Below are 23,795 nucleotides of genomic sequence, written 5' to 3' on the forward strand. Positions count from 1 at the left end.
AGTGACTGTGTGTGTGTGTGTGTGTGAGAGAGAGAGACAGTGAGAGGAAGTGTATATGAGGGATGATCAAAAAAATAAAGATTTATATTTGGGTGTTTTTCAGCTAATCTTGATCAGCTAAATTCTTGTTTATTTAATGTTTACTGTAAAAATAAATAAATAAAATAATTGGACATACATGCATCACAAGAATATTCTGCCGTTTTCAACACAACTCGAATTACGTGACGAAAATAATGGTTGTGGTAATAAAAATAAAATAATAATTACATTTATCTAAAATATTGATTTTTGTTTACATTTCATATTTTATATCAAGCATGGTTGTATCCTCAGTATTTAAGTACACTAAAAAATATTTTTAGGGGAAAAATTGAGGGGAAAAAAATAATTTTTTTCTTAAACAGTACTGTAATATTTTTTTTTACCTTAGCAGTTAAAAAAAAGCTATATATATATATATGTGTGTTTAATTTTTTTTTATATATATAATATATAATTTTACAATAAAGATAATATAAGAATATTTTTATGATTTTAATTTTTGGGGTTGAAAGTCTAGGTCTGTAAAAGGGTAACATAAAATCCATACACACAAAGCATTTGTCAGCAAGGTGGCAGCAATAAACTGAAAGCATAGTAAAAGTTTCCAGGACAAGTTTTAATGTGACCTCCGTACAACAAAAAGAAAAAAATTTGAAACCTGTTAGTAATTAAAACTTTTTATTAAAATACGAATTCTCGTAGTCAGGTAATAATGCTGCGTCAAAGAAATCACTCATTCAGTAAATGAAAATGTCTTGTTTTCATTGCTGAGTCGAGAAGGGTTAAAACAGATTTAGTGTTGGGATTTTCCCCATAGCACTGGTGACCAAATGTTTGGGCCAATTTATTGAAACTAATTTTTGTTATTCTAAAATGCCAGCAGACCATGCGGCTAGCACACACAGCTGATTAACACATCTGCAGATATGCTGTTTGTGTATGTGTGTGCTTTCGGCATACATCCTGTGTGGAGCTTATGAAAAAATGAAAACATCTGTTGTATTGAGATTATCCTATTCTCATATTAGTAGCTGTTTGTATCATTTGTGTTGTTGCCCATTTAATTAAAGCAATAACATGAACAAAATATGAAATAATATTTAAAACCGAAGGATTTCAAAGAAACTTTGAACCTTTGGGTAATCCTCTTAGCTTGCCTGGCTGGTCTGGGCTTGTTGATCTATAAAGAGAGGGGATGCGCTTCTAGCCATTGATTGGATTAGGTGAGCTTTAATCTTTTTGTTTATTATCTAATATAATACCTGGGAGAAATCAAATAGAATGTAATGATGCAAACCGCCACATACAGCAAATGGGCTTTGAGACGCAGTGAAGATGAGCTGGGCTGGATGGAGAAAAGAGCTCAACCCACACTAAAAGCTTACCAGAGTCTACCACAATTTTTCATTTTAGGGGGATTAAAATCTGCCTGCTAAAATTCTTTATTTTGTAATTTACTAGGCCATTTATCGCAGTTTGGTTTAAAAGAAGTATTTTGTATTCAAACAGGTGTCCCAACTATCGTACTACCCTGACTTTCATTGTTTTATCATAGGGGAATCAGCTTTATTTACAGTTGTATATGCACATTCAAACAGGAAAACAGTATTTTAATAATAATAACAACAACAATAATTTATTATTTTTATTATTTAATAATAATTATATTATTATTATTATTAGAGCAATATGTGAGAAGATTGATTTATATTTGAGGAAGAAGATTGATATTTCCTTTAGCAAATGAGAGCAGTGTTTTTTTAGCAAGGTCAGAGTAATGCTGGATAAAATATATTAGTATGATTTCACTGGCCATGACTAGCAGTCTGTAAAAAAAATTTTTTTGAAGTTTTAAACAAAAGATTATTGGAGTACATTTAACAAGAACTTTCAGTCTTTCTACTTAAACATGTTATTTTTAATTCAATGCTACTTGCTATTTCTAATTGTTTGTGAAATTTACTAGTAATTTTTCAGTGAAAATTGCTTCTATACCCAAAAAAAAAGTCGTCTCATTATTAGGTTAATGAGAAAGTATGTTGACAGTCTTATAACATACATGATCTTTTACTTTTACTTGTATTAGATGCTAACAGATGAACAGTTTGTTGAAGTGAAGTGAAACAATAATAAAGTATCTGTTTGCAATTTGTCTCTTTAGGGCACGGCTCTAGTATTTGCTCCTACCAGAGGAGACACACTGGCAGAATTCTGCAGACTGGCGGAAAGCGCAGGCCTGAGAGTGTGTCGCTATGACAACTACGACTCACAGTTGTGGGACCTTCACCTGAAGGTGTGTACTGTATGTGTGTGTGGCTTTTATTGTGTGTGTAAATGTTTTAAAGTGTCAGAAAGTTGAGAATCAAAGTTTTAAGTTTGACTGAATTTGTCACCACCTTTGTATGTGCACTAAATTTGTATTTTGAATGTTTCACTGAAGTACAGTATGCTATGTCAGCAGGAACAGGAACGGGGAGTCTGGTAAGCTTCAGCTCTAAATGGACTCTTAGAATTCAAAAGCTGTCTTTCTGAGAAACTCTAAATTAATTGGACAGGGTGCAGTTCCTATCCCCTGCCTGAAAGCACAAATAAAGTACCCAGGTCAAAGTGACAGTGCAGTCCAGCTGGTTAACTGGCACCGATAGCGCTGCCATTTTTTGGTTACCAAAGAAGCTGTGAGGACCCATTATGCCCCACAGGCCTAACAGTGGTGGCCCTGCCTATGCCTGAGGAAAATGGGCCTGTCAGCGGGACTCTAGAGCTGAGTGATTGGAACTTTATTTCTGAAGTGATGGACATGGCTGGGCAGAAAACGCTGAGGGGTCATTGTGGCTACAGAGGAAAGAGTGTTTGAATTTAGAGCCATCAGTTGAGAGCAGAAAGGGAGAGAGAGAGAAAGAAAAATGCAGAATTCTTCTGTTCCCTTTAAAATTTCCCTTTAAAAACATGAACAGACCTAAAACAGCAACTAAAGTGGAAAGTTTTAAGCACTTACACAAAGTCCACAAAAATACGGCCCAATGTGCTGTTTTAATATGAAGAATTTTTCTGTACTGATATTTTGCAGGTGTTTTACCCACAGTTTGAATCTGCTCATTGCATTGTGTTGTGTTTTAAGGTGAAAGGAAACAGATAATGTCCTGGTAGAAAATGACCAGTAGCCTACTTTTTGTTGTTGTTGTTTTCCTCTCCACGTACACCTTTGCTGCATAAGTCATTAGAGTAAATTCCTCTTCAGTTCCTGAAATTGAATTTTCATTTTAATTAAAGGGGCTAACAGGAGCAAGCATATTAGAATTTAAGGAAATAATATTAATAAGGACTAAAATTCACAGAAATTCAATAAACATGTATTGTAATTTTTAACTAGAACTGGAAGGTTTGTCAAGATTAACTTTGAATTATGGCTTGAAAAGTGTGGCCTGAAAGTTTCAAAGTCTTGAAGACTTTTGTTTTATGAGCCTATTAGATAAAAAATTTAATTAAAACAAACGTCGCAGATTGTAGTGCCATATCAGAACAGGTTGTACCTGTTCTCTTAATGAGTAGGGCTGCACGATAAATCGCATGAGATATTTAACGTGCATCTTATCAGTAAAGGCGGTTCTGTAATCAGCGGTAAATCTCCATCACCTGCGTGCTTTCACATTGAGCAGCATTAACTACACAGAGCCGTTGTTCACTGACGAGCTCACGAGTGAACAACGGCTCTGTGTAGTTAATGCTGCTCAATGTGAAAGCACGCAGGTGATGGAGATTTACCGCTGATTACAATCAACGTGGTGCAGGACATGAAATTGATAACTGCGTCGGGCTGAAACTAACAAAAATCGCGACAGTATCACAACGCATGCATGTGCATTCCTCTGCTCGTAAACAAGGCACAGTGCATCCGGGTTCTACGTCAGAACACCGGCTCCTGCGTCAGTAGCATCACACACATGCTTCATGGTACTGTCGTGAACACGTGGCGAAGACTGACACGAAAGAGAAGAAATTGTTGAATAAAGCCGTTATACACTTGTGTCGCGCTTGGCGCCGCATTGCGCCATATGTATGATTGGGCCCTTGTACTTTATATGTTTATTTTATTTATCTGTTTTATATTTAATAATTTACATGCATTCGCGACAGTATCACAACGCATGCATGTGCATTCCTCTGCTCGTAAACAAGGCACAGTGCATCCGGGTTCTACGTCAGAACACCGGCTCCTGCGTCAGTAGCATCACACACATCCTTCATGGTACTGTCGTGAACACGTGGCGAAGACTGACACGAAAGAGAAGAAATTGTTGAATAAAGCCGTTATTTTTGTTTTCTTTGCACACAAAAAAGTATTCTTGTAGCTTCATAAAATTAAGGTTGAACCACAGATGTCACATGGACTATTTTAACAATGTCCTCACTACCTTTCTGGGCCTTGAAAGTGGTAGTTGCGTTGCTGTCTATGCAGGGTCAGAAAGCTCTTGGATATCATCAAAAATATCTTAATTTGTGTTCCGAAGATGAACAAAGGTCTTACAGGTTTGGAATGACATGAGGGTGAATAATGACAGGATTTTCATTTTTGGGTGAACTATCCCTTTAAATCCAGTTTCTGTATTTACAATTCAAATTTTAATTCAACATCCTGCAGAGTGTTGTTGATTCAATCCCAGTTCACACTCGTGAATTGAAGGATATCCCATTCTTAAAATTCTGAATTTTTCCCAACCCTAATAAACTACTCAAAAGAGTTCAAGCTAGAATTTTTTTTGTATTTTATCAACTTTTCCAAAGGCATGCTTCAACAAAAAGCTTCATACAAATATAAAATTGTACATTTCCTCCCATCACCTTCTGCCACAATAAATTAAAACATATATTAAAATAAATTAATAATTTAAAAAACTAAAATAATAATAATAAGAAGAAGAAGAAGTAGAAGAATCCTAATCGCACCTTAGGTGCTTGGCCCCTAATAATAATAGTGTTAATGCCATACAAAATAGGCTATAGGATACACTCTAACATTATGTACCAAAATAAACACAACAATGTCAAAGTTAAATAAATTAACAAATAAACATGAGTAGTCCCAAAAAAACACCTCTGATACATTTGTGGTCTATATATAATGTTATGAATATATAAACAAACATAACACAGGTAAATATGCTTCAACCAAATGGTTTTTCCAATTATTTTAGTTATATTAGTTAGAGGGGAGTGTCTTCATCTTTTCAAAATATGTAATTATGGGTTTCCAAATTCTATAGAAGTTTTGAACAGATCATTTTTTTAGATATTTTATTTTCCCTAATTTTAAAAATGATATCAGGTCACAAATCGACATTGAAGCTGTAGGCGGATTCTTTAACATCCATTCCAGCAATATTCTTCTTCTTGCTAATAAAGAGGCAATGTAATATGTACATGGTACATCACTTATTTGTATGTATCAGATAGGCACCTGGAGGTTGCTCCAGTACATGTACAATGACAATAAGGTTCTTACTAAAAGCGATAACATTTTTTCACATTGTTAGTCAAAGGTACTTAACTTTCTGGTACTCCAAAAATAGCCATTTCAACACAGGGCATTATATTCAAGTTAAAAGCATCGTTTCGCATTTTGAATATAAACATCCAGTAGTTTCTCAGCACTTGGCAGGACCAAAACATATGGATTAAGTCAACCTCATCATTTTTTCATCAGTCACACCTATCACCAACGTTAGGATAGATTTGAGAAAGTCTAGATTTTGTGTAATAACACGGTGAAGAATCTTAAATTGAATGAAATAAAGATTTTCAAAAATAAAATGGAAATGAAATAATATATATATATTGAATTTATTTATATATATGTACATGTATATGTATATGTGTGTGGCTGTACATACACATATGTAGTTGTTTTTTGGTGTTTGGCTTAGTGTTATGTTAGAATCATTATTATGCTCATACCTTTTGTTCTTTTAATATTTTGAATTGTTTTTAGCTTTATTTTTTAGTTTTGAGAGTGTTTAGTTTTGAAATGTTGTTGTATGCATTTGTCATTTTTATTTAATTTCTTTTATTTTCTTAAATGTGAATATGTATAGTATTTATAGAGTTTTAGCTTTTAGTATTAATTACTTTTTCTTGTTTGTATGTCGCTTTGGATAAAAGCGTCTGCTAAATGACTAAAAGTAAAGTAAAGTAAAAAGAATGAGACTCAGGCGTGCACAAGTAGTTGATCCACTTACTCTATTCAGGGCATCTTCCCATACTTCATCAGTTATTTCAAATTCCATATCTTTTTTCCACTCTCCTCTAATTTTGTCAATGAAAGTATTATTTAAAGACATGACCATATTATATAGTGCAGAAATTTGACCTAGAAGGGTTACAGGGGCTTGTAAAATTCGACCCAATAATGAGGTAGGGGTAGGTTAGGAAAGATTGAACTCTGGGCCTGAATAAAATGTTGGACTTGAAAATAACAAAACAGGTTGGACTGTGTCAACTGAAATTTCTCTGAGAGGTCACTAAAGCTACCAAAAGTGTTATCTATGTAAAAAATCACTGCATTTGGCCAAGCCCACACTCTGCCATTGTACATACATATGATCTATTTTACCAGCAGGAAACAGAGGGTTGTTACAGAGAGGACTTAACATAAGTTTATACATTTACCTAAACTGAGACCATATCATATTGAGAAGGTCGAAATACAAGCATTTGCTTCTGCCTTACACCAAACAATCAGTCTCCGGAAACGTATACCAACAAATTATTTTTTTGAAGATTTGCAGCCCAGTAATATCCAATAAAATTAGGAAAAAGCTAAGCCTCCTTGAGATCACTGTCTTTCTAGGAGGTCCTTATGGATTCTTGGATTCTTCCCCTTCCATAAAAATGATAACATGGGCTTGTTTAATGAACGAAAAAAAGTTTTTTGGGAGGGATTGAAATAAGTATTAAGATATAGGTAAGGCATTCATTTTTATACAATTTACTCTACCTGCTAAAGATAATGTGTCCCATCTCTGAAAATCAGATTTGAGTTTGTTTATAAGGGGTAAAAAATGATTTGCATATAAACCTGAAAAGGTTTGAGTATGTACTCCCAAATATTTAAAGCCGGACTGAGAAATGCAAAATGGAAGGGATGCCGCATTGATTTCTATAACAGATACTTTAGGAGTAGAATAGAGTAACTGAATCCAATTTATATATTTCGGACAAAAGCCAAATAGTTTCAATATTAAAAATAAATAGTTCTACTCGACTCTGTCAAATGCTTTCTCTGCGTTCAGGGATACCACCACCTCTGGGGCATCCCTGGATGCAGGAGAATACAAAACACCAAGAAGTCTCCGTAAATTGGTACATGAGTAACGACCCTTAATAAGGTCCATCTGATCTGAAGAGATCATTTCTGATACAATAGTATCAATTCTAAAAGCTAATAATTTGGCAAGTATTTTAAAGGGGTCATATGATGCGATTTCAAGTTTTCCTTTCTCTTTAGAGTGTTACAAGCTGATAGTGCATAGATAAGATCCCTGAAGTTACAAAGACTAAAGTCTCAAAACCAAAGAGATATTCTTTATCAAAGTTAAGACTCTGCCACGCCCCCATAAAATGGCTCGTTCTAACACTCCCCCACATATCTACTTCACTATGTGGAAATATTTGCATAATGCTGCCCAAATGTGCACGCAAAGAAAGAAGGCGTGGTTTCAGTAACCGCAGTTAGTGTTGACGCAGCCATGGCAGAATCAGCTACTGTTTTGTTATTAGTTTAAGTATTTGCTATTGACTGTTCAAATGCGGAGTTTTGCGCATTGTGTGTGTGTGTGTGAGAGAGAGAGAGAGACAGAGACAGGGTCACACCACAGTGGAGTCAGCTGTCTTAACCGTGGCTTGTGTACTGCAAACACTTACCAGCTTCATCATTGTGTCTGTCACGCGCCTCTGCTCCCCTTTCGGGCTCTGTCTTTACATTTATTTTGAAAGATGAAGCTCGGGATTATGGTAAGGGGCGTTACATTTCCGACGAGTGCTTGCAGTGTTCGGCCAATCACAATGCACTGCGTCAGCTGGCCAATCAGAGCAGACTGCGCTTGTCGGAAGGAGGGACTTTGTAGAAAACGAAGCGTTTGAGAGAGGCGGGGCATAGAGGACCTACAATAATGTACAGTATTTGAAAAATAATGTGTTTTTTGAACATTAAAGCATGTCAACATATTCTGTTACACCAAATACACAAAATAATGATCTTTAAAAAAGCATCATATGACCCCTTTAACATCAACATTTAACAATGAAATTGGTCTGTAGGAACTACACTCAAGTGGATCTTTTCCTGGTTTCAAGATAAGTGTAATAAATGCTTCTGTCAGAGATTGTGGTAATTTTGCATTTTCTAAAGAGTTTTCAAACATTTTCAATAGAAGAGGAGCTATTTTAGAAACAAAAGCTTTATAAAACTCCATGGGATAGCCATCAGGGCCAGGGGTTTTGCCATTTTGAATTGCATTAATGGAGTCTAGAACCTTTTGCAGACCAATTGGCTGTTCTAAGCTTTCTTTTTGGTCTGGATTAATTGTTGGAATGTTTAAATCATTCAAAAACATAGACATACCTGATGTATCTTTTGGAAATTCAGAAGTATATACAATTGGAATACTATTATTTAAAAGTCATTAATTTCTTTAGGATCCACTTAGTTGTTGTAACATGTTTCTAATCTGTGGAATTAGGAAGCAGGTTGACATTTTATCTGATGTGCTAATAATCGGCTTGCCTTTTCCCCATGTTCATAAAAATTCCCTTTAAAACATAGCAGATTCTGTTGAGTTTTTTCTATTGATAATTGATCGTATTGTGCTTTAAGTTCCACTCTCTTTTTAACAAATTCTTCTGAAGGGGCTAGAGAGATATGTCGATCTATTTTTGCAATGGAATCAATCAGTTGTTGTAATTTTGCTTATTTATTTTTACTATATGTAGAATAAGATACAAGTACAAAATACAAATAAGATAATTTCACCTCTAATGACTACTTTAAATGTCATTAGAGGTGAATGACTATCTTAAAATTTTTATCTGTCAAAAGGGTTGGATTGAGTAATGTCTTGTCAATAAAAAAATAATCTATCCTTGAGAATGAAGAATGAACATAAGAAAAACTGAAAAATTATTTCTTTTGTGGGAATGAGAATCTCCATGGATCCAAAAGCAGAGAGAGCTTGGGACATTATAGACTGGAGCGTGGGTTTCGGGCTTGAACGGTCTAAACTCTGATTAATGACGCAGTTTAAATCCACGCCAAAAATTAACAATGTGTATTCAAGTCCAGGAAGTGTGAGATGATTTTATGAATTAAATTTACGTCGTCCCAGTTAGGGGCACAAAAACATACCAGGGCAGCAGGGGTTTAGAAAAAATAACCAGTCACGATAACAAAACGCCCCTGGGATGCATTAAATTGGATTTTCTTATTAATTATAATTGATGTTCCTCTTGTTTTACTGTTAAAAAAACTGCATGACTTTTGTACAGATATTTAAAATCTGCTCTTATTTTAAAAGCTTTGTCATGTTAGGTGAGCAAGCTGTGATTTTATTCGTAGCCAACCTGAAATCCTCTCTGCCTGTGAATCATGTTGCAGGTTTGCAGAGAGGCCACATGGCTGAAACTATGGGCAGCGAATACATTCAGTGTTGGAAGTGAGCAAAATGAGTGAAATCGTTCACAGCACCTTTAAGTATTGTCCAGATGAGTCAAAACGGTGCCGCGGTCTAAACTCTGATTAATGACGCAGTTTAAATCCACGCCAAAAATTAACAATGTGTATTCAAGTCCAGGAAGTGTGAGATGATTTTATTAATTAAATTTACGTCGTCCCAGTTAGGGGCACAAAAACATACCAGGGCAGCAGGGGTTTAGAAAAAATAACCAGTCACGATAACAAAACGCCCCTGGGATGCATTAAATTGGATTTTCTTATTAATTATAATTGATGTTCCTCTTGTTTTACTGTTAAAAAAACTGCATGACTTTTGTACAGATATTTAAAATCTGCTCTTATTTTAAAAGCTTTGTCATGTTAGGTGAGCAAGCTGTGATTTTATTCGTAGCCAACCTGAAATCCTCTCTGCCTGTGAATCATGTTGCAGGTTTGCAGAGAGGCCACATGGCTGAAACTATGGGCAGCGAATATATTCAGTGTTGGAAGTGAGCAAAATGAGTGAAATCGTTCACAGCACCTTTAAGTATTGTCCAGATGAGTCAAAACGGTGCCACACTTGCCCATTTGCACACACACAAAACTAGCTAATGCATTCACCTCTTCTTAGTGTTGCCCTGATGCACCTGAAGTCTAACGGGATCTTTTAGAGCCCGACCACCTACTGTGTTTTCCGTGCGGATAATGACATGAGCAGCGAGGGGCCGAGATAGCTGAGTCAAGCGTCCCGCTGTTCGCGGCCGTGTGTGTGCGTCTTTACTCTCGTTTGTCGTCGGTTCATGCAGCTGTGTGTGTGATACGAGGGGCGAACTGAAGTGCCCTCATCATATCTCAAAGTGATTAATTCCTCTTTCTTATCTTCTGATGAACACCCTGCCCCCTGTGAGTGTGCACTGGGTGCGAACGTAAGGAACGAAGAGCACAAAGAAACGCATGGCAGACAATAGATCACATGCCCCACCTCCTTCAGAATTCCAAATCACAATCTTCTATTATAGCAGCGTCTACGGGCCCCTCCCGGATTTACACGTACGGGTGTCTGTCGCTCCTCACCTCCAGCCAGTCTCTGATGTCTTGGAGATTGAAGTGTTTCCTTTAAGACCCTAAATATCCTCCCTCCCTCCCGCATGTGCAGGCTGGCCGTGGATGGGACTCTCAGCGGTGTGGGGACGTGGCGAGGGGGCTGTGTGTTATCCTCTTATCCCCGCTGTTCTGGAATAGAGCACCAGCAGCTGGAGGACTGCAAGCCGCCTGATAATGCAGCTATTTTCTACTCGGCCGTCTTAATCTTGTTACTCAAATGGTTGTGAAGAGAGTCATGAATTTTAATTCAGACATCCCTCGTTCACACCCACACATATACATACACATATTAACTTAATCTCTCTACATCCTCCCAACTTCCAGCTGTCTGTCTGGCCGTATCTGCTCTCGGTGCGTTTAACACCCGAATCTATCCATTTCTGGGGCCTGTAGCGCGAGCATCCGGTTGTCCGTTTCATCCCCTGCTTTCTAAAGAATGCCTCTCGCTCTCCTCGTCGCAGAAAGCAGGCTGAGGGGGAACGAGGAGAGGGGGGGGGAAAGGCAGCAATAAAATAAATGACTTGCATCTTGGCAGCCATGCGATTAAAAAGTAGGAGCCGATTTATCCAGCCACCCATGAAGCTGATTAGCAGGCTGTGATCAGGAGGAACAGCTTTGCTTGTTAAACTTTTCACCTTTTTCCCTTTCCTCTCTCTCTTTCTAAGCTTCTTTGCTATATCATTCGCTAACACTTTTATTGCACTCCCTCTCATACTCTCTCTTTCCTACTGGCCTCTCTCAATCACTCGTTCCCACTGTTCCTCAAACTTAACTTCCATGTGCACACTCTCTAGCTGTGTTCCAATTAACAAGCTCCCTACACAGTGTTCACGTGACGCACAACATGTCATCTAACTTGACAAAATTTGTTCGTTGGGAGTCGGCACTTCAGTCGTCTGTGTGTGTGCGTGTGTGTGTGTGTGTGTGTGTGTGTGTGTATACATGTATGTGTGTGTGTGAATCAAAAACGATATAGTTGATCAGACCTGAAATCCCCAAAATGAGAATAAATCACTGTTTAATATTTAAATATAGATAAAAGTAAAATTATTGTTATTGTAGTTCATCATTACTAAAGGTAATAATAAATAAGGAAATAAATGTGATTTGGTAATTTTACAGTATTTATCTTCTATAAACTATTTTGTGATATTTGATCATAATAATGCCTTTTTTTTTACACCTGCAAACAATTTTGTAGAAACCTGAGGTGAATTAAACTCAATATAACTCCTTTTCACACTTAATGTAGTACTAAAATGACGTGCAATGTCTGGTAAATTGTAAATTTCTCTTAATGACAGGTACATTTTTATATTGTTGTGTGTATATAAGTAATATATCAGTGTGCCCTTGTTCCTTGCGCTTAAGTAATATATCAGTGTGCACTTGTTCCTTGTGCTGGCGTTCTTCAGACTGAACACACATTCTTCCTGCGGTTTAATGTGTACATTGCAGGGTACAGGCACTACAGTCTCACTTGTCTGGGTTGGTGTGAATTGGTGTGAACGGCTGGCTGCCCCGATTTACAGAGAGGTCACAGGTTCAAACATTGGCTGCTGTCGAGGGGTGGAGAGAGAGAGATAACACACATCAAGGGCAAAAGAGCGTCCTTTTATCTGTTTTAATTTTATCTCAGGCCACAAAGATGATGAGGTGAATGTTAGAGTAAGACAGAATGAGCCTGTGTATCCATTTGGGAATCACTTAATGGTGTTCATACAGATTTTATGTTTGTTGGCAATGGTTTATTCTCTCTGTTTGTAGTCAATGGAGGATGCTTAGATGCTTAGTGATACTGTTCAAAACTTTCCCTTCAAAGTTCTGCCTGGAAAGGCCTTTCAGGTTCACATGTCAGTGATATAACTTTAGCATGATGGGTGAGTTGCTGTGCTCTGTATGTGATGGTCCTGTTGGAATGGCGTTTGCATAAAATATCCCACAATTAAAATCCAGTGAGAAAGTTGTGTGTGTGTGTGTGTGTGTGTGTGTGTGCATGTGTGTGCGTGCATGTGTGTGCATGTTTATGTGGTTTATGAGGACACAAATTTGTATAATAACATGGGTTTGACAGGTATTACAACGAGAAGGTGATTTATGAGGACATTTTCAGTGTCCCCGTAATTCAAAAGGCGTATAAATAATTCAGAATTAGTTTTTTTGAAAATCTGAAATAGCACAAAGTTTCCTGTAAGGGGTAGATTTAGGGGTAGGGTTGGTGTAGGGCAATAGAAAATACGGTTTGTACAGTATAAAAACCATTACGCCTATGGAGAGTCCCCATAAACCATAAAAACAAACCTGTGTGTGTGTGTGTGTGTGTGTGTGTGTGTGTGCGCGTGCGTACGCGCGTGTGTACGCGCGTGCATGCGTGCATGCGTGCGTGTGTGTCCAGTACATTTTTGTCATTCTAAATGTCTACACGCACGTCAGCTGTGTTTGCTTTTTGGAGGGGTCTTATTTTTTTATAAATGAACTGCACGTTTCTCTTTCTAAGTGCTGGCGGAGTGTGTGGGATCTTGGAGGATCTGATTGGTTGGGACAGGGCTGAGCTCCAGGGCAGAAGAGACTGGCAGTGTACTGCCACAACTCTGGAGCTCAGACGGTGGCAGAAGAGCAGACCCATAGGGCATATTGTACCACAAGGCTGCTTGACATTCCCTCTGCAGACACCTCTACTCTAAGCGGGCCATTATTAAGCAGTTAGTAGGATTCTTGCCACTTGTCCTTGTTTGTTAGAGGGAGTTCTTGCACTGCACATTCAAATAGTGAAGGGCATATCACATTTTTTTATTTATTTATTTTTTTTTAAAGTAAAATGCAGCAGAAATAGAATGTTCTTGCTCTAATTTGTCAGAACAGTTATGAAAGCAGTAGAGTAAGTGTCATTTGAACATTGGGGTTGATGCGTCAAACCCTATCAACCCAAATCTTAATCATTATTTTCAAAAAAGTATTTAAATATATTTCTCAAGATAGAAGCATATTTTTAAATACCTTTTTTAGTTCTTCAAATTATGTTTACAGGTTTTGGATAATGAATTTATCATATATTATTAATTCATACATATAAATTTTTTGGGTAGTAGTGTTGTTATTGTAACTAAAACTAAAATTAATAAAAATAGTTTTTGGTCATTGAAATAAAGCTGGAATAAAATAAATATAAATATTACATGAAAAAAATTCATTTCAACTCATTTCGAATGTGTAACTTATTTCAGTTAGTAAGGTGACATTTTAATATTTTAAGTAAAAAAAGCTGAAAATAAAAGTAAACTAAAATAAAAGTAAATTAAGGCTAAATAGAAATAAAAAAAATCATAAAATTGACAAAACATAAAAATTACTAAAACTTGAAATGAAAACTGGAAATGGAAAAATATAATTCTAAACATTAATAAATACTGTAATAGTATATAAATAATGCTAAAATAGAACTATTATGTAGTCACACCACATGACATTTACTTGAACTAATCTTGCGGTGTCATAAAAAAGTCAAATTATCTGATTATTTGTAGAGACTTGTTGACTTATTGTCATTATGGTCTCCTCGTTATGATATCACTTGCTATTTTTTCTGCATGTTGGTCACACCACATGACTTTGATTTAGAACAATATTAGAAAAGCAGTGCAATTTTGTTAAAATATTTTTATTTCTAATAAATAATAATAAAATATGCCAAACTACTTAATAAGGTTTTCTATTGACAAATGTAATTCTTTTAATGAGGATTTTTTGTATTATGTTATCAGAGCTGTCCTGATATCATATTTTTTTTTTAAATGCCTCTAATATAACTGACATACCTCATAAAAATATTTAAATAATAAATTAAAAACATGTTTGTCATAGAAGAGTCATTATATTGTTTGAATTGCTTTTTTTTGTGTTTTTTTTGTTTTATTAATTTATAAATTAGTGTCATTGCGTTGGCCTGGCTATTTATATAGTACTATTAAGTCAGATGTGTACATACTCTGAAACAATGCATATATGTGAGTGTGACTCAGTTATTGATTCTGTAGTCTTTTTTTCCTACTTCTGAACAACTGAATCTTGTTTTTCAGATGCAGAGAGAGGGAAAGGAGGTGTACGAGTATTATGTTATCAGAGCTGTCCTGATATCAATTTTTTTTTTTAAATGCCTCTAATATAACTCTGACATACCTCATAAAAATATTTAAATAATAAATTAAAAACATGTTTGTCATAGAAGAGTCATTATATTGTTTGAATTGATTTTTTTTGTGTTTTTTTTGTTTTATTAATTTATAAATTAGTGTCATTGCGTTGGCCTGGCTATTTATATAGTACTATTAAGTCAGATGTGTACATACTCTGAAACAATGCATATATGTGAGTGTGACTCAGTTATTGATTCTGTAGTCTTTTTTTCCTACTTCTGAACAACTGAATCTTGTTTTTCAGATGCAGAGAGAGGGAAAGGAGGTGTACGATGAGAATATCCACTATCCTCTTCTCCTCACTCTCACTCATGGATCCAGTCCAGCCCTGATCTGAGCTGGGCAAAGCCATCTCATGCCAGGCTGCCTTTCTGTACCGCCCACCCCGGCTTTGCCACTGTGTCCTCACCTGCTGTGTGTGTGTGTGTGTGTGTGTGTGTGTGTCAGGCCTAAGCAGCCTCTCACCACACTCCTCAACTCGGTGTGTGTGTGTGTGTGTGCAGTGAAAACAGACTGTGTAGGTGAGTTGCCATGTGTGCGTGTACTTGACCTGTTTACTGTGCAACAACAGTGTGAAATGCATTAAATGGGAATGGAGAACATATCCCTCCCTCTCATCCTACAAACACTGTGGATGTGATGCTCAGATATGAACTTATTCAATGCCTGTGAGTATACTGTACGTGATATCAGAGATGATGATTCAGGGCAGAACGTTACGAATTTATGAATTCAACTCTGGAGGCTGATACAGCTAATCAGGTTCACAGGACTATCTTCGCCTCTTTACAAAGACGTAAATGAGGCCGTAGGGTCGTCTTGATCATGAGATCTTGTTATCATAATGACACCAGCTCTCAGTTAGCTACTGATTCTGTATCTACATTCAAAGGCTCATTCTGACACCAAAGGTTATGAGGGGATGGGATGGATGCTGCTGCGCTGAATGTTATTTGCTTCACTGTGAAATGCTCTCATCTGGCATTTTTTATCGAAGAACTGACAAGATATGAAAGATTAGGCCAGACTAAGACTGAACTGATATCTTGACAGCGTCACACTACCACTGGTAAGACCTGCAGCACTGTTCTCCACTGAGTCCTGTATGTTTAGAGAGCACTCACTGTGCATGCTGGACCAATGACCTCATAATGAAAATGGTGTCATCATTTATCATGTCTTTTGAAACCCATTTGGTTTTCTTTTAACCTTAGAATGTAAAAAGGGTTATTTGTAGCAGAATGTCCAAATTGGTTTTTCTATACAATAAATGTGAATGGTGATCATAACTACCAAGCAACATTTTCAGAGTATAACAACTTTTTAACAAGTTTCATTCTTTTTTTGCACACAAAGGCTTCAGAGGACAGAGGAAAGCTGGGTGGACAGGGTGCTTTTTTTGCAATTTTTTTTGAACGGACAGCCTCTGGTCATCATCCACTTTCATTGAATGGAAAAGGGCAGCATTGACACTCTGCTAAACTTCTCTTTTTAGATTCCATGGAAGGAAGAAAATACTGTGTGTTTGGAAACGACATGAGGGTGAATAAATGATGACGATTTTCACATTTAAATTTAATTAATGGATACAATTCATATGAGTTCTGTATACAGACCCCTTTCCGCCATGAAAAAAAAATACAAAACGCAACTAATCTCGCAATTCAGACTTTTTTTTTTTTTTTTTACATCTTGCAATTATGAGTTTTCATCTCGCAATTCTGACTTTTTTTCCTCTGAACACTGAATTTACATCCTGCAGTTGTTGTTTTTTTCCACTGCAAAATAAAAAATAAAAAAGGTAACTATGACTTATCTCATAATTCTGACTCAATTCTGACAGGTTTAAATCTCACAATTCAGACTTTTCTTCTCAGAATTTCGAGATACAAACTTAGAATTACAAGATATACACTTTAACTCTATATAAAGTCTGGATTATATAAAAAAAATGTCATCATGATCTTGTTTTTTTGTTTGTTTTTTTATCTCATGGCGGAAACAAGCTTCAATAGTTCTGTTTTTGTAAATCAAGGGGTATACGGTTGTTTTTTGGTTTACATTCAGAAGAATATTATTTTATGCCCAAATATTAAATATTAAACCCTCAAGCTTTTTATGCATTTTAACAAATAAATCTTAGTTTTTTGTTTTGTTTTTTTGAAACACGGCTTTTCTAAACTATAGCCCTTTTTCCCCACACTGTTGTTTTCTCCTTGTGGTGAGCTGCTGACACCTCATTCAGAGCTCTTTGGTTTGTTGTGAATTGTTCAGGGCTGGGTGCTTCTGCACTGTGATTACATTTGTACAAAACACAGATGAGTCCAAAGTGATTGTTTCCCACTGACACTGCAGGTGCTTGTAACGACTGTGATTAAATCATTGTTTTGAATTCTTCTGTGTCCTGCAAATTTTTTGTGTCACATAATGTGTAATTGATTTGTGGTGTGATGGCTCATTGTTATAATGATTAATGTCAAAATTGTTTTCGTTTATTTAATGCATCAATTGTAGAAATTAACCCCCCCCCCCCCCCCCCCCATTTAAACCTGGAAATAAAGTAAGTATATGAAGTAAAATCATATAATATTTAAGTTATGAAGTAAAATCAAACTGAAATATTTAAGATTCTGCTCTAATATCAACAATTAAATAAGCAGAACAATGCTATTTGGAACTTTTTTTTGTTAGAACCAAATACTGAGATATTATCAAGTTAATTTTTCAATTACATTCAATTTTACTCAAATTGTTATGCTTAATATATTTATGAAAATATTTGTATTAAATCAGAAAAAAAAAAAAAATTCTAGTGTTCTCACTTCTGGACCTGACTATATGTCCTATAATGTCACTTGACTATTGGATGGCATGTGCCTCAATTCACTGTCACTCTAGGCCTCTTCATTTCCCATGCTCTGATAGCCAACTTGAAGCTCAGCTGTAGAGTCGCTATGCAGATAATCCTGTCAGTCAGTCTATGGAAAAGAGAGAGAGAGAGAGAGAGAGAGGAGGAGGGGTAAAAAGGAACCCAACTCTGTCTTTTGAGATTTGAAAGCGGTCCGGTTGTCCCCTCCCTCTGTCCCAGTAGAGGGAGAGAGCTCCCTGTTCACTACAAGGGCTCCATTAACTTGACCACTTGCCCTTTGCACACAAAGCCTGGGCCGGCCCACTGTCCCACCCACCCAATTATGTGCGATTAAGCTCAGTGTGCTGTGTCAAGATGCAGAGGGACAGAGAGAGAGAGTCGAGATACTCTGTAAACGGAGGGAGAGAGGGGAAAAGAAGGACAAGGGTAGTGATTAAAAGACACTGCATGCCTGTTACCTGTAGTTTGGCTTATTGTCTATCAGTACAGACAGTCTAAAATACATTGTTTGCTGTTTTGAACTGGATAAAGTTGTTTGCTGTTTTGTAGTGCAGAAATGTGATGCTTTAGGAATCAAACCGGATATTTTAGAGTAGGATATGTTTGTATACAGATATGTGATGTGTTAAAATGAAGGTTCAATTGGTTAACACTATCATGAACTAACATTTAACATTTCAAGTTGTGTAAATTAAAACAAATGTATTATGAACAAACATAAATTACAATAACATTTAAAACAGTAATCATATGTTTATAAATTATCATTAATCTAGACTAATAATTATATTAATACATAGAACACATGCAGCATTATTTTTAGTGATACCTAATGCTTTAACAAACTGTATTTTGGTGCAAGATGTTAACAAAATTATTTTATTTATGTTAATATCATCAATATAATGATATATTTGGCAGGCCGCAACTATTCATAAGTTTACTGCAAGTGTTTAATATTTATTCTTAAGAAATTAGTAGATCTCCTTTGTACAATTTTATTACGTTTATTAATGTAAAGGTAAATAATTGCGACATTCCGTATTGCCCATATTATAATTTTTTTTTTTTGGTTGTTATGAACAGTTGTTTTTGTGGTGCTGGTGTGAGTGTATGGGCACAGCAGAAAATGTGTTTAAAGTATAAATTGTTTTTTGATCATTTTAATTCTGAAATAGGATAGAAATGGTATAAAATAAATTTGCTTTGGCGTCTCTCTCTAAAACATGTTTTGTATTTGTACACAAACTCAAATAGATGCCATGCTGTTATTGAATGCACCATCCTGATGTGGTTATGCCCATCTCCCTGAGGCTGGTTGGCATCGACAGGGCAGAAGTAGTTGAACTGACAATGATAATATGTACTGAGCTGTTTCAGGTGAGCATGTTTTCTCATCATACCATGGATGGATTATGGCCCGGGCTTGACTGCCACAGGCCTTGTGCTGTGGGGCCCACTCTGGCCTGACACCCTGAAACATCACACTGCAAATGGAACACTGATTTAGGTAGAAAATATTAATTGTATAGGCGAAATATAAAAATTCAAAACAAGGTTAATACAAATCACATAATCGTGTAATAAATACAAAATGGCTAAGAATGTAAGATATCATACTTTTCACTTTTTTGTTTTTGTTGCATTTGCAAAAAAATATATTGTACTTTCAATTGTAAGCTGGAGTTTTAAGATTGCATTTTTTGGAAAACGTGAAGGTTGTGATGAAACTGAAGCAGCAGCAGATCTTTTCATCCATATTGTGTTGTACAGTGTAACAGATTGTCAAGAAAGAAAAAAAAAATTGGGGGGGCAGCGACTTGTTTTATACATTGGTTATTGATTGGATTTTGAGATGTGGGCGTTGAACTCAAAAGTTAAGGGCAGATAAATGTGAGCTTGTAAAGGTGGATTTAAGTGGACTAAGTTGGAGAAGTCCTGTATGTCACCAGAGAGAAATCTGTCGTTTTCACCAGAAGGTCCAGGTGACATTATGACATTTTTATTAAAAATTACAACGTTAAAATTTTGTTTAGGATGAAACATATGCATGGATAAACTGTTCACAATAAGATGTAGAATACAGTATGCATTTATAAAATAGATGGGGTGAATTTTCATTTCAAGCTGATTTTAATTAATTGTAATTAAAAGCTATACCATGAGGTATTCGAATGGTGGCCTTTGCAGGACCATCTGTCCTTGCCTCTTGCTGGTATTTTATCAAATCAATTTTCTGTGTGAAGTTTGGACATGTCCTATAATGTCTATAAAACAGGACATGTTTTGTTTTTTTGTCCACCTGAACTCCGTTAATGGCAAACTCTGAAATGTGCTGGATAGACTTTATAGACATTATATTGCTGCTTTTCCATCCAAAATTCTGACCAATGTGCGAACCTCATAATTTGACCTTGAGTTTAAAACCAATAAAAGGTCCCCCGTCCTTCAAAAGGTTTTTTATTTTCTTTTTTTTGGTGTGTTGCTTTTATTGAAGAAGTAGATTTTAAAGTCTCTGTCCTTAATTCTGCAGTAGGGTTGTAAAAAGGTTTCCATCTAACGGGCAGAGTAAATCAAGGGAAGTGAGTGCACAGTTCCTGAAAGCATTTTCTCCACTGAGAGCCATTGAGTGTGTTAGCAGCAGGAGTTGGAATGCTTTCCCTTCCAACACCTGCTACCGGCCCTGTGGGGCCTGGATTACCTTTTCATTTCCACCCTCTCTGCAGAGAGAGAGAGCCGAAATGCTAAGTGAAGTCAAGATAAACGTGGACCCTTCAGCCTCTTTCTGAGCACCAGTATCTCTGCGGCGTGGTGCCACTTTAAACATTGTATCTCTGAGAATGTTCCAGGAACATTTCAAGCGGTGCCTGAAATTAGATTTAATGCTACGATTTTAGCATTGTTCACCTGAATAGTTTCTGTGATGAATTTACTGACATGCAGCCTCATATGAATAAAAGTAATCAGTCAGTTATACCTATTCCGCATGCCCTCTGGAGAGGAAATTGTACCATTCAGAACAACCAACACATGCCATGACTACATACCATGACTTTGTGGTCTGAAGCTGAGAATGACTCAATGCATATCCTACAGCTCGCTAATTTTAAAAAGCATATATGCAGTTTGTAACAGTACACAGATTGCTGTTTGAACATGATGCCATCATGCTAAAATAAATTTAACTAGATCTTCATGCCGCACAATGAGAGAAACCTCTTGGCTTCGTTTATTGAGAAAGTAGCCATTTGTAAGAGCAGTCTCAGAATCAGCCAGCTCTCCATCAAACTGGCTTATCCTACCCTCCACCTGGATTTGACATTAAGCCTTTTGGAAAAGATCCAAAGGTAGAGGCTTTGTGAAAGTGAATGCACTCAGTGGAGTTGATTGGTGGCACATAATGTTGAATTAGTATGCAGTCTACATGAAGAAGAGGGTGGGCAGTTTTGACAGGGCTTCTTGTATGGCAACGGTTCTGTTGGCCATGTGTGTGTGTCCTAAATGGGCAGTTTGTTTCATTCTGTACAACCTGAACTGGATCTGGTGCCATGAAGTTCTTTGGGCTTCTCTTGGTCGTCAAGGCGACTATGTGAACGCCTCTAAAGCTCTCTCTTCTCTTTTAACCGCAGCGATTGGTCAACAAGCTTCTTCCTCTCACAAGTGGCCTGCTAAGCACTAAGAGGGTCAGTTTCTTTACTGGAGGTCAATGAAGTAGCAATGTGCACCACTTACCCCCAGACAGACACACATACAGTGTATACAAGGAAAATCAACATATTGTACAGACTGAAATCTTTTTTGATGACATAAGCTGGGTCAGAATTCATAGTATTTTCTCAAAAGGAACTGAATGTAACGCACAGCTCTTGTTCAGCCTGTCTATCATACTGGAACACACTTTTGCACGGATTTATTTCCAGGAAATTTAGTTTAGTATATTAAGAGTGGATTAAGCTGTTGCTTAATTCAACACTGTGAATATGCTTTACTTGCGTAGCTCTCATAGAGGAGATTTAGTTTGTTATATGAGCTTTTGCTTGTCGTTTTAGCTTGATTCATGCTTGACGGTTCTTGGTCCCATTATGAAGACTCATTTCAGAGCTTAGAGTATGTTTCTTTCTTTCTTCTTTTTGGCATAGTACACTTGCCTTACATTTAAATCTAATTAAATATCAAATTCAATGCAAAATAAATCTTCTTTTGTCCAAGATATATGTCATTTTATTATATTGCATATGCTGTTGGATGTACAAGTCAGAAGGTTGTAATGTTATCCGAGCCTTTTGTCTTGCACATGAATTCCTGCTTTGGTATTTTTCTAAGAAGATTACGCCACACTTCGAAGCTTGGATTACAGAAAATGTATCCAGACTTAACTCATAAAATACAGCCAGGTCTTATTGCAGTTTAACTCACACAGCTCATGCTAATTAGGTGTTTGATGCTGTTAATTGGGTTCCCACCGCTTTTCAAACTGATAACGTCAAACCACTCTCAACAAGAGTAGACCTGATTTTTTATTTATTTATTTATTTATTTTTAGTAGTCATACTGTGCTATTTTCTCTAAGAAAAACCTGTTGCATAACTTTGCCTTCATAAAATCTGTGCCTGCAGATCTCCACAAATTTCCACAGAATTTGAACGTCCAAGTTCACATTCAAAATTCTGTCCCTTTATTAAAAAATGTTGTCTAGTCTGATTATCTTTCAGCTGGAATTTAGGATAGTACTCTCAGCTTTCAGCACATATTTAAATCTATTCCACATTCTGCAGATTTCCCCCTACAAAATCAGTTATAAATAACATTATGAATGGCATATACAATTCATAAGCCCTCAATAAACAGCTGTATTTCAAAGAGGGAGAGAAAAAGTGAATCACAGACTGAAGAAAAATAAACGAGCCTAGGATTCTCTTACCAGCCTGTGACCAGATATGTGTGTGAATTTACATCACAATAACAGTGTCACATTTAACTGGCAGCAATGATTCTATCATTCTCAAAATTACTCTGATTTCCACACACAGTGAAAACTTAGTAGAAATATTTGTTCCTTTAGTGGAATAAATAATTATCAATAAAAAGAAATTTGGTACATAAGAATAATAATTACTTAAATAAAAAATTTGGAGACACATTTCTGAATTAATAAATGTAAATATTACATCTCAGCACAACTTAAATATGGGATCATAAAGTAACAGCTACACCCTGAAAAAAAAAAACCGTGGTGTGCAAACAATTTTCACTCCATTTTTTTTTTACGAAAAACAAACAAACAATTAATGCATTGATTTAAACATGAAATTTTATTTGAAAGTAGTAAAAATGAAATGGTATTTTCTTATAAAACATACTCCTATAATCTTTGCAACTTTGAAAAATATTTTTTTTGCAGTATGCTTCACCTGACTGTGTATAGGTTATTCATTTATAAATTCAAATTCCTTATTATTATTATTATTATTATAAATTTTTTTCTCATGGAATAAAAATTCAACAAATTAGATCTGTTTATTTATATATCTCCTATACTTATTAATATAAAACATTATTCTGGCCTACTCTGTATTCATTATAAAACAAAGTCTTAAATATGTTAATTTTTAACATGTTTATAAGTATCTATATGCATAACTAATATGCATCTTTACATTTGCTTGTTTATCCAATGGATTACTTGATATTATAAGCTATTAGGGAAACTATAGCTAAAATATACTTTTCCCCACTGTGTTGAAAGAAAAGAGGGAGAGATTTTCCTCTGTATGACCGCCTGTCAACTCCAGACTGCCCTCATACATCAAAGATTGCTCATAAGGAAACGTCCAACAACCGGCAAAAACAATCCTGAGTCCTTTGATGACAGACTACTGTA

The 23,795-nt window shown here is 36.1% G+C and overlaps 1 protein-coding gene across 1 annotated transcript in view; it reads left to right on the forward strand.

The window, feature by feature from the left end:
* Window positions 1-16,701, forward strand: part of LOC107585255 (calmodulin-lysine N-methyltransferase-like) — a 121,305-nt gene extending 104,604 nt beyond the window's left edge. Inside the window, exons 10-11 of the mRNA XM_016272198.1 lie at window positions 2,207-2,338; window positions 15,290-16,701. Coding sequence (XP_016127684.1) covers window positions 2,207-2,338; window positions 15,290-15,382 — 225 coding nt within the window. The 3' untranslated portion in view covers window positions 15,383-16,701. The remainder of the gene's footprint in view (window positions 1-2,206; window positions 2,339-15,289) is intronic.
* The last annotated feature ends 7,094 nt before the right edge of the window (window positions 16,702-23,795 follow it).

This window comes from Sinocyclocheilus grahami, unplaced genomic scaffold (assembly GCF_001515645.1).
Source record: "Sinocyclocheilus grahami isolate Dianchi unplaced genomic scaffold, SAMN03320097.WGS_v1.1 scaffold68.1, whole genome shotgun sequence".
NCBI lineage: Eukaryota > Metazoa > Chordata > Actinopteri > Cypriniformes > Cyprinidae > Sinocyclocheilus > Sinocyclocheilus grahami.